Source organism: Lissotriton vulgaris, chromosome 2_1 (genome assembly GCF_964263255.1).
Source record: "Lissotriton vulgaris chromosome 2_1, aLisVul1.2, whole genome shotgun sequence".
Classification (NCBI taxonomy): domain Eukaryota; kingdom Metazoa; phylum Chordata; class Amphibia; order Caudata; family Salamandridae; genus Lissotriton; species Lissotriton vulgaris.
The window spans coordinates 1759771280-1759783651 of record NC_141687.1 but is presented as its reverse complement, the minus strand read 5'-3'; the positions used below and the strand labels follow the sequence as shown (position 1 = coordinate 1759783651).

Here is a 12372-nt window from a genome sequence, read left to right as displayed (position 1 = left end):
GGGGCCCCAGGGTAACCTTTCACCTCCTGGGGGTGGGGGTCCAGTGCGAGGAGCTCCTTCCCTTCCAGGCGCTTTTAGGTGCAGAGCTTGCGTGGCACCAGGGCCCACCAGCCTCAGGGACCTAGGGGGGCCCTCCTCCTTCAGGGGCCGGGGACAGAACAGCAGGCACTACTGGGCCAGGTCAGCAGTTAGTGGGAACTCATCAAAACAGGGTGGTAGTCCTTAACCATCCCCCACTGTAGTGTGCCCCTCCTCCTACACAGCAGCCTGAACTCCTGCAGTTGGGTTTCCACTAGCCCTGGGGACAGTAGAGGGGTTCTAGATGGGCGCAGGGTCCAGCACACAGGCCCAAGTGGCGGTATTCCCTGGCAGCAGGTCTCCTCACGTTCCTGTCCCAGCTCTATCTCTGCACATGGTGGCACAACCCCCTTATTTATATGCCCCTCACCCGACCTTCCAGGCAGTGCCAGAAGATTCTAGAATTCTCAGGCGAAGTAGTTCTAACTGGCTCAGGGGGAGGAGTAGAGCACCCTGGGTGCCAGGCTTTCTCTCCAAATACTGGGACTGCTGGGTACCAAACAACTAGACCGCTAACCTACTGCAGTCAGGTGGCACAACACATAGCCATGGCATCCATTTTAAAAATTAGCAGTTCACCAGGGTACATTTTCTTGATGTGGGATTGACCAGTGCTCACACCATTGCATTACATTGTCATCATCAACAGGGCATCTCATACCACACATGGCCTATACAGTTCCTTTACCGTGGGGGAGACATCCTAAACAGGGGGGTGAAAAGCGAAAACGTTTGGGGAAAAGGGGCCAAGTCCAACAGCTACATTTGTTTTTCACTGCTGCGAGGCCTACTCTTCCATATGCTAGCATTGAGGATTCCTTCAACACCATTCAAGCTGTAATTCCTGATTGGAAAGGCGCAGCTACTTCATGTTTATTATCTTTAGAATGGAGGTGATAAATCCTATTTAATCGTAAAGCTGGATTTAACATCATTTTAGAAATGCCACTTTTAGAAATTGGACATTTCTCTGCCCTTACTGCTCTGGGTGCCTTGCAGCCTGTCTCCAATACACATCTGGTCTGGGTGACAGCTGCCATTTGTGCATTACCTCTAGACAGCCACAACACAGGAAGGGCTGGGTGTGACAGAAGATACATCGGCATCCATATGCATACTGATAGCCTTCCTGGGCAGGAAGGGGGAGAGGTGGATCACACTTACATCGTAACCCACCTCTCCCCCTTCCAAAGGGCTGATTTACCATTTACTGGTGGTCTGGAGCCAGGGCTGGGCTGAAAGGGATTCCTGTGCACTCGAGAGAGTTTCTTTGAAGTCACCCCCTACATCAAAGGCACTTTTGAGGATAGGTACTAGGACTCTAGTTCTACCAAATCAGTACAGTAGAGTAAAGGCTGTGGTGCTGAAGGATTGCCACTCTGCTGTAACTGACTATTCCGAGGAACTGCTTCACTGCTTTGCTGAGCTGCACTACTGCCTACTGATCTCTGCCCTGCTGAGGCCAAGGACCGAACCCAGAGTGACTCCAACGGCTTGCTGGCTTAACTCCTTTTTCTGGAATCTCAGGAACACAAAAGATTGCTCGATCTTCCAGACTCTGTCTTCTGTGAGTCCTACCCGTGCCTGAGAAGCTCCCTTCAATCTCTGGTCCTTGAAAGTGGGTTTTGCAGCTGCTTTTGTCATCTACAGCTATTGGGCCCTCTAAATTCAGCTTTTGAGCTCTTCATGACCGCAAATGGGCCTGTTCATACTGGGACTGCGCCGCTCACACAAATGATCAGCACAAGCTGACTCAGCATAATCTCCTAGCACAATGATTATTACAGAAAGCCACCTCGAGGTTTCATCTGCTGTCCGCAACACCCGGCTGACTCTTCTTGCCCACCAGGTCATTGTCAGCAATGCTCACTGTGTCCCGGTGAACCTCTTCCTGCGAATGGGACTCTTGGCTCAACTTGATAAGGTAAAACTTCCTCTGGATCTGTTTGAAACTGTATCTGAATTGAGCTCCATCGCAGTTGGCTTGACTTTTCAGATTTACCCTGGTCTAGTGCGACATCAAGTAACTTTTAGCGCTATTCACTTCTAAGCACTGTTTTTGCATTTATTCTTTAAGAAATCATATCTCGACTTCTAGGCATTCGATTTTTGTCATTTTGGTCTTGTTTTACTCAGAAACATGTTCTTCGTTATTCTAAACCGGTGTGGAATCTTTTTGTGTTGTCTTGATTGAGTTCCCCTAATGTGTGTGTTACACAAATATTTCACACATTGCCTCTTAAGTTAAGCCTGAAAGCTCTGTGCCAAGCTACCAGAGAGTAAGAACAGGGTAATTTAGTGAGTGTATCTGACTTACCCTGATATGGGTGGTGAATCCCTCTTGGACAAAGTGCAAGCCTCTGTCAACTAGAGACCCCATTTCTAACAGTGTCCACCTCTTGAATGGACTGAAGTATTTTAGGAACTGAATTCTTCCATAAAATTGTAACTGGGCAAAACTTCTCAACATCATTTTTTATAAATCCTGCAACCTTCACCTTAACGAAAGCGCCAACGGTGCCAGACTTCATCTAAGATATCATACAACTTCAAAATTGTGATTCCTTCACAGGACTTCAAGACCACCGTAGAGCTCTGGAGATGTTCTATTTGAAAATGAAGCGTAAGATGCACTATAGTATGGTCTAGCTCTACTTCAGAACTTCTTTCACTTGACTAGGGGGTGATCATCATCAATTTAAAAAAAAATAACAGAATGTCCGTATTTTTATGCTACAAAATTGCTACCCCTCAAATCGGATAGCCAGCATCATTTACAAGCCCATCTGCCTAATTTCTCTCACCTACCTCACACAGAAAATAGAGTTGTCTAACAAAAAGGGCGCTCTGAGAAGTCAGTCTAAACCACATTGTAAGACACACTGCATAATTAAAATGATGGCTCTTGTACACTCATTTTCAGTGTCCCATTATTTTGAAAACTTTTTCCCACTCATTTAAGATTAGCACTGTCACTCCAGATCTTTAAATGTAAGTCCAGCAAACCTATTTTACACACTGCCTAACATGCATATGTTTTAACGAGGATCTAAACTCATACCTTTTGTTCTACTGCCCCGCACGGTACATTTTTCATGATATTTATCTCATGGTGTAATTGTGTTGTATATCTATTTTTATAAATAAGCCAGGCAATTAAAAACTCATTGTCATTTTTCCTCGACCAACTTCAGGTAAAGTGCTGTAACATCTGCTGTGTTCATTGCATCATGTGAAAAATAAAATGAAAATAAAGCAATATAAAGAATACTAAAAGAAAAAACAAAATGCACCCAAGTCCTTAGAAATTCTCAACCAAGTGCCTTGGGCCAATCCCTTTCAAATTTCGTGAAACTAGAATCAGTCATTACTGTGCTACAACTATGGATTTCTACTTGTATTTTTGTTAAAACATGAAAACATAATTTTTGCCTTAAAACCTTGGCAAAATGAACCAATCTGCATCAAATAAGGCACACTGAACCTTTGACCTAGGGTTTTTCATTTCAATGACTAGCACAAATATTACAGTGATTCCACTTAGTGGTGATCTGGTCATCAATGCCACAGAATATTAGGTCCTATATAATTAACCCGATGGATGCTAAAATCCAGTAAGGGTCTGCATTCAACCATAATAAATATGTATGAGAAATACTTATATGTTGAGAATTTCTGTGAATTGTTTTGGTGCTCATTCTAAACAATGGCTTGGTTTAGGAATTTGGTTACTGGTGATATCATGCAAGATGTCATAATAAGTAGAGGGGGATAGATGAGTCTGAGTTTTTTAATGTATGAACATAATAACTTTTTCTGAGCTTGACTACAAATCTTAAGCCCCCGATTTCTCAAAGAATAGTCACACTTATTTTTATACTTGTGTGTGTGTATGTGTGCATCTGTTGCTCCAACACATACTCTCACCTGAATCCAGTATATCCAAAGAGCACAGCTTGCAAAAATCCACCCATTCCTGTCAGGAAATTCACTGCTCCAGATCCATCAGCATTCTCCGTCCAAATCTATCAAAAGGTAAAATAAAGCACTCATGCCCAGAACTTTGTGGAATTCACAACTGATTTTGACAACACTTGCATTTTTTATCTGAAAATTTAACAGATTAAGTGACATTTTACCATCACAAACATATGATTAGGGCCTGGTGGAATTCCTTTAAATGATGATGAGTAACTTTTTATCATGTCCAAAGCCTGCTGAACACTGTTACCTCATTCTATATCCAAGAAGTTAACCTGACAAACCAACATTAGATTTCCAATGTGGCTTAAAGGGGAGAAGATCAGGGGTCTCCAAAATGTTCTGTAATAAGAACATCATCCGAAGCTACTAATATTAATGATATAATAGTGACCACACAATCTAAGATGGCCATCAGTGCATTAGGCAGGGTTGTCAGCAGTAAAGAAAACAAGCATTGGAAAAGCCAATAGGTCTCGCCTTGGCCTATAAAGTGGCGTGTCATAGAGTGGCATATGGAGTGGAGTAGATTGGAGTGGCAAAGAGTGGAGTGGTGTAGAGTGATGGAGAGTAGAGTTATATAGAATGGCGTGCAGTGAGGTGGCATAGAGTCCCTTGGCATAGAGGGGAGTAGAGTGTAGTGGAGCAGATTGGTGTAGAGGAAAGTGGAGTGGAGTAGCGTAGAGTAGAGTGAACTGGAGTACACTGGAGTGGTGCAGAGTGGAATGGAGTGGTGTACAATAGAATGGGATTGAGTATCATGGAGTAGCATGGCGTAAAGAGGTGTGAAACGGCGTAGAGTGGCATGGAGTGGTGAAGAGTAGACTGGTGTAGAGTGGAGTAGAGTAGTGCAGAATAGAGTGGCATGGAGTGGTGTAGAATAGTGTAGAGTAGCGTGGGGTAGATGGGCGTTGCATGGAGTTGTGTAGGGTAGATCGAGTGGCAATGGAGTAGAGTGGTGTGGGGTGGTGAACAGAATAGACTGGTGTAGAATGACATAAAGTAGTGTGGCGTAGATTGGAGCGACCTAGAGTGGACTGGCGTAGAGTGGAGTGGCATAGAGTGCAGTGGCATAAAGTTGAGTGGCATATAGTAGAGTGGCATAGAGTAGAATGGAGTGGAGTGCATACAGTAGAGTGTCGTGGAGTGGTGTAGAGTGTTATAGAGTAGTAAAGTTGTGGTATAAGTAACTTAAACAAGGAATCAAACTTAAAATGGGAAGGTATGAGGCATAAACAGGATGAATGGTGGAAAGGCAACGAAAATCAACATGCGGCAGCAAGCATCATGAAAGTGTAAATGTGTTGTTAGTATGTTATTTATGCATTATAACGTCTTAATCCAAATAACGTAAAATGTATTTTTTTTTGTTGTACAAGAAAAGCTTGCAGGCATAGATAAACATTGTCAAAAAATGCATCTCAAAACAGAAAGAATGGAGTGAGCAGCATGAGAACTGGAAAAGAGGACGTGTACTGAAACTTGTACATGTACAGTGACAAGCAATATGAAAATATTTTTAAAAGATGTATATAACAAGCATTGGAAATGCAATAGGTCTCGCATTAGGAAAGTTTGAGCTATTGGTATTGTAAATGACACTTTTTTTATTTATGTGTTGGTTTTGAAAGTAGCAAAATTAATAGCTTTGTCAGTTACAATGTCAATAGTTCTAACTTTTGCAAATGTGACACCTATAGCATTTGTAATGCAATGTGTGTTGTATTTACGTGACTTAGATGTATTGATATTACAAATAACAATGGCTTTTAATTTTGTAAATAATTAATACTTAAATAAAAGTTATTGTAATTTATAATGTCAATAGCTTAAACGTTTGTAAACAACTTTTGTGAAGATTATGTTCAGTGTATTTTCTTGTGACGAAAATCCAAGAACATTGCATTTGCACCTACACACACACAGAGCCACATACATATAGATGTGGTGGTGGTGGATCTGGGGGATATGGTGGTGGTGGATGTGGTGGTGGTGGTGATGGTGGATGTGGTGGTGATGTGGTGGATGTGGTGGTGGTGGATGTGGTGAAAGTGGTGGTGGATGTGGTGGTGGGTATGGTGGATGTGGTGGTGGTGGATGCGGTGGTGGATGAGGTGGTGGATGAGGTGGTGGATGTGGTGGTGGATGTGGTGGTGGTGGTGGATGTGGTGGTGGATGTGGTGGTGGATGTCATGGTGGATGTGGAGGTGATGGTGGATGTGGTGGTGGTGGTGGTGGTGGAGGTGATGGTGGATGTGGTGGTGGTGGATGTGATGGTGGATGTGGTGGTGATGGTGGATGTGGTGGTGGATGCGGTGGTGGTGGATGCGGTGGATGTGGTGGTGGATGCGGTGGTGGATGCGGTGGTGGTGGTGGTGGTGGATTTGGTGGATGTGGTGGTGGATGTCATGGTGGATGTGGAGGTGATGGTGGATGTGGTGGTGGATGTAGTGGTGGTGGTAGATGGGTTGGTGGTTGTGGTGGATGTGGTGGTGGATGTAGTGGTGGTGGGTGTGGTGGTGGTGGTGGTGGATGCGGTGGTGGTGGTGGATGCAGTGGTGTTGGATGTGGTGGTGGTGGATGTGGCGGTGGATGTCATGGTGGATGTGGAGGTGATGGTGAATGTGGTGGTGGTGGTGGATGTGGTGGTGGATGCGGTGGTGGATGCGGTGGTGGTGGATGTGGTGGTGAATGTGGCGGTGGATGTCATGGTGGATGTGGACGTGATGGTGGATGTGGTGGTGGATGTGGTGGTGGATGGGTTGGTGGTTGTGGTGGATGTGGTGGTGGATGTAGTGGTGGTGGGTGTGGTGGTGGTGGTGGTGGATGCGGTGGTGTTGGATGTGGCGGTGGTGGATGTGGCGGTGGATGTCATGGTGGATGTGGAGGTGATGGTGGATGTGGTGGTGGTAGTGGATGTGGTGGTGGTGGTGGATGTGGTGATGGTGGATGCGGTGGTGGATGGGGTGGTGAATGTAGTGGAGGTGATGGTGGATGTGGTGGTGGATGTGATGGCGGATGTGGTGGTGATGGTGGATGTGGTGGTGGATGCGGTGGATGTGGTGGTGGATGCGGTGGATGTGGTGGATGCGGTGGATGTGGTGGATGCGGTGGTGGTGGTAGTGGTGGATGGGGTGGTGGTTGTAGTGGATGTGGTGGTGGATGTAGTGGTGGTGGGTGTGGTGGTGGTGGTGGATGCGGTGGTGGTGGATGTGGTGGTGGTGGTGGATGTCATGGTGGATGTGGAGGTGATGGTGGATGTGGTGGTGGATGTGATGGTGGATGTGGTGGTGGATGTGGTGGTGGTGGTGGATGCGGTGGTGGTGGTGGATGGGGTGGTTGTGCATATTGTCTAGAAGCCTTGTATCAGCAAAGCAGGGCATTATTGAAATAACAGCAGTGGCACACAGGTGGGTAACATGCACGTGACCTGGTGACCCTGGAGGCGTGAGTGGTAGGACATTGTTACACCCCTACAGTGTGCGTCTGTGTAGTGTGTCCTGGTGCGTGTCTGTCCGTTTTCACGTGCATTTATTCTGGGAAGGTCTGTGTGTCTCTGTCATTCTTTGTTCGAAAATGGTTGAAGGGACATCTGTTGTAAAAGTGTTTGTGTGTTTGCGACTGTTTCCGTGTGAATGCGTGCCTGCGGGTGTTTATCATCATCTGTGGGAGTCTCTTTGCAAAACGACATGTATGTTCGTGTGTATGTGTGCTCGCACGTGCCTGCGTTAATGTGAATGTGCATGCTATTGTGTGTAGTGTGTGTGTCTATATGCGTGCAAGTGTGTTTCTCTGTATGTGTCTGTGCGCGCGCGTTTGCACCATTGTGTGCGTGTCCGTAGGCGTGTGTGTGTTGAGCTAAAAAATGGTTTCCAGTCTCAATTTATTTAAAAATGGCCGAGATTCGACTGGCTGCAGTGAACCCCGAGGCGTTCACATTTAAAGCACACTTTAGCAAAGCATTCGAAGGCCAGTTCACTTTGCGAAAAGCCAGCGTGTTATGTAATTTTACCACCCTCGATTTATAAATCCCCGATACCTGCCAGAGCAAACACACAAACCGGACCTCGCATCATGTGTGCGTCTTGTGTAATTGTACACATGACAATTCACAGTGATCAATATCGACAGATTTGGAAAAACACTGCATTTTTGTTCTTGAACAAGAAAACTAAAAAAAACTTTCTAATTCCGCACAAAGCTTTGAAACACCGCGGAGCCGAGAAATTCATGGCTCGCGCGCAAAAAAGATTCCAGCTGGAACCTTTCAAAAAAAGGCCCGGCCGAGATGAAAAGCGCATTGTCCTGAGTTCTAATGTTGCAGCTTTGCTTTGAACGGAGAGAGACGTGACATACGCGCTGAACGGAAGACAGCGGTAACCTTAAAATCCAACAGCGTAGTAATGTTGGTAATGGTGCGCCTTTAATAGTATTACCATTTCTTTAAACACCGCTAAGCACCAACGCGGCTCAACAAAGATCCTGTTACCAACAGGAGTGTAATTTTCACATAACTTTATTTATCGCGGCTATCCTACCGCGAGTATAGTCCGTTTTCACTGATAATTGAAATCTAGCGGTAGAGATTTAAACCGCACATCCGGCATAATGACACACCCACTGAACCCGATAGCGGAGAGAGACGCGACATACAAGCTGAACGGAAGACAGCGGTAACCTTAAAATCCAACAGCGTAGTAATGTTGGTAATGGTGCGCCTTTAATAGTATTACCATTTCTTTAAACACCGCTAAGCACCAACGCGGCTCAACAAAGATCCTGTTACCAACAGGAGTGTAATTTTAAATAATTCACGGAACGCATAGAGCACATTTTGTCGCTTATGGATTTGAACAAGAGTAACTTCTACCGTTGCACTGCTTGTCATCAAACATGAGCATAATATTTAACGTATAGGTTGACGTTTGTATATAGTTTTGAACCACTCACGGAGCACAGAGCACTTCTTAGTCGCTTACGGACCTGGAAAGTAAACAAGACAGAGGGAAGGCAGAGAAGGGGAGGGGGAAGGAGAAATGCGACATGGCAGGCAGGGGATCGGGCCGAGCGACGGAGGGAAGGCAGAGAAGGGGGGGGAGGAGAAATGCGACACGGCGGGCAGGGGAGGGGGCGGAGCGGGGAGAGGGTGTGAAAGCAGCAGGGGCCTTTGAAGTGAAGCTAAGCTTCACTTCAAAAGTGTGGGAGGAGTGCGGCTGAGGGAACAGACGGCGATTTGATGATGTGCACGCGCATTTTAGGTCAATGCGTTTGCGCATTGACCTAAAAGCCACGGGTACAGCACCAAATCGCCCAGTTAGGTAAAGTCTGTTTAAGACGCTATAGTCTCGCTCTGCTCAATGCGCTTGCGCATTGAGAGGCGAGACCTAAAAAAGACATTTTAAAGCATAATACACTAAAACGGGAATAGCGTTCATTTGGCTAGGCATGTAACAATGACAAGCAACCACATTTGATTAGAGGCCACCCTTTATGTGTGGAGCACTTTTTTTATGTTTGTTGATCTTTTTTGAAATGACTGCACCACATCCATGAAAAGTAGGGACGAGCTTTGATGTCTTTCCAACAGAGAATTAATGATCAAGGGGAAAAAAGAAGTTCCTCGAAGAAGAATCACACCCTTAAAAGAATGTTGTGCACCTGCTAGGCATCATGCTCCACTTAAACAAAGGCAGGTGTGCCATGGGAAAGATTGTGCACTGAAATGATCGTTGTGTGTGCCTGCGTCCCTCGCCAGTTTATTTTTTCAGTAGAGTGGTAACCAGGCTTACTTGCCTTCCTCTTGTCCAGCATTGCTAAGATTATGTTATCCCTTGAAATCCATGCCCGGAATCTGCCACGACCACTTATCTCAAGACTCGGAGTGTCACCTAAGAGATTATCCATCTTAATGCACACATGAAATCTACATAACATACGCTTTGATTCAAGGGACTCCGATGAGCTATAGTGTCACTGACAGATTATCTCTCTTAATCCTTCTTTGACAGTCTATGGAATCTATGGCGTGCACTCGCAGCTTCAACATCATCGTGCAAAACAAGATTCAAGACTAACACTCTTAAATAGCGCATTGCGACTGAGGCGATAAATGCTATGTAGACCACTTCAACTGCTTTTCGATGGGTTTGAAAGGAATAATTGGGATGCAGAGTGAGAGCGACTTCAAATATCAGGTACTTGATATTAGCAGAAACCCTTTTAGGACTCTCCTGGGTCAGTACAATGTCCACATAGAGAAGACAACAATGATGCAAATACATACATAAAAGAATGCCATAACATTTGCATTCTAAAACAGTCCACTCTGCCTTTCACGCTTCTGAGCTTGCAGCAAGAGTACCACTGACTTGAGCACTAGTGACTTGTGTAATATTAACACTCGCAACTGCTGTGCTCCGTGACAACTCATATTGCTAGTAGTCGCAGAAACTGTAAGCTCCAGCACGAGATGCAAACTCAGTTGATGGCAAAAACATGAAGAAATGATGGGGGCCAAGAGAGTGACTGTACTTAAAAGTGTCTTGAAAAAATCTTTGCGACCCAACACAATGTCCATTGGCCAGACAGAGCTCAACTTAGACCTTCCTTAACTAGAGCTCAGTCTCCGTTACAGAGGTAATACTGGACTTTGAGAGCAATGAATAGATAAAGAAAGCAGGGCAAACTAAGTATCTGATTGTACAACTTCTTTGAGACATGGCTGTCTTTGGCTAACATTGCTAAGCCTAAAGTTCCAGTTTCTCTTCATTATACCACAGCTTTGCACTTTGCTTAGACTCCTTGAAGCAAAAAGTGGGTATTTTCCACTGAGAACATAGGCAGCGACAAGTGTGAACATAAAAGAACTGCTCTGGTCACCACAACACTTCACGCGTAGACCACATTTCAAATCAACAATACTGCAACCAAGCACTGCCTAAAGTGTAACGTGTTACCCATCCACTAATGAGGGTCAGCGCCTGGTCGGAGGTATGAAGCACTATATAAATGCAATTGCAGACCAATGTATTATATGAGCAGCAGAACAAAAGATGTACTTACTTCCTTATAATATTATACTTTTTACTGATGTCTTGTTCAACATTTTTTCCATTGAAACGTTAGCAGGGTGAGTCAGTAAGCACTCTCCCATGAGAAACATTGAAACAAATACCATACCACAGTAGCATCGCTGCAGTGCCTACCACACCATGGGTAAAGCAATAATACATCTACACTGCACTGCTGAGCGGTAACATGTCATCTGCGTAAGCGCAAAACATGAGCGACATGTGCTACATTCATCGAGCGTCTGTTGCCCAAACCCAGGAATTGGTACCAGGACTTCCAGGCAGTGCCCAGGTAGATGACAAGAACCTCGACGGGTAAGCCCAAGATACAGTCCCGCAGCCTGGGAGGGGGCCTGCTCTCTCCTGCTAAAGGCTCATCATGCTGTTCTCCACAGGAGGCCCACGATTGGAAGTCCAAGGAACACGCTCCCCTAAGACCGACTGCACCAAATACAACCATCTCACCACAAATCCCCCACAACAGTCACCTTTTCGAAGATCAGTGCGTGCCCTATGCGCCTCATCCGAAAAGAGCCTCGAGGCGTTTGACTGAGCAGAGCTGCGCCGTACCAGACACAACACTCGTGTTCTTAAATACAAACTGCAAGAACAGTTTTCTTTTTCCGGAAGTACTTTTGATTTTACATTATAAAAGGCTAAATATGGAATTGTGTTAATCACAGAATCGCTTTTACTGTCAAGGTTACATAAACCACACATGCTGGTTTACATTCCACCTGCAGCAGATGGGCTATCGGCGAATTAAAAAAATGAACGCAGCTCTGAAATCTGGAAAGCGCCTGGTTACCTCCGGAGCGCTCGCTCGGCGGCTCTTAACGGCGGCTCTTAACGGCGGTCCCAGTTCAACCTTAAGGCGCAGCGCTTCTGTAGGGAGGGCAAGACCCTGGCGCACTGCCTGGGGGCTGAGGTGACTCAGGCGTTTCCTTTCGAGGCGCGAGGACTCCGCAGCGAAAGTGTGCCATGACAGGCCCGCGTCGCGAGAGGAGCCCTTGATATTCCAAGTCACGATACCTCAGAGCGGCAATCCAAACAGAAACTTGTGAAGATATCACTGGGAATAGATGTGGCTTCCTCTCGGAATACTCCTGTCTCGCGCCTGAATGCCAGGAGTAAAGCAGGGGCTGAGTAAACAAGGAGCTTTACTCCTGGAATAAAATAGTCATTCAGGAGTGTCTCCGAACAAATTTGTTGTGATTCGAATGTGGTCTACAATCGGAGTACA

At 45.6% G+C, this 12372-nt stretch overlaps 1 protein-coding gene across 1 annotated transcript in view; it reads right to left on the bottom strand.

The window, feature by feature from the left end:
• PGGHG (protein-glucosylgalactosylhydroxylysine glucosidase) overlaps window positions 1-12372 on the bottom strand; it is a 328346-nt gene that overhangs the window by 36060 nt on the left and 279914 nt on the right. The window contains exon 12 of the mRNA XM_086957811.1: window positions 4006-4103. Within this exon, the coding sequence (XP_086813937.1) occupies window positions 4006-4103 (98 nt within the window). The remainder of the gene's footprint in view (window positions 1-4005; window positions 4104-12372) is intronic.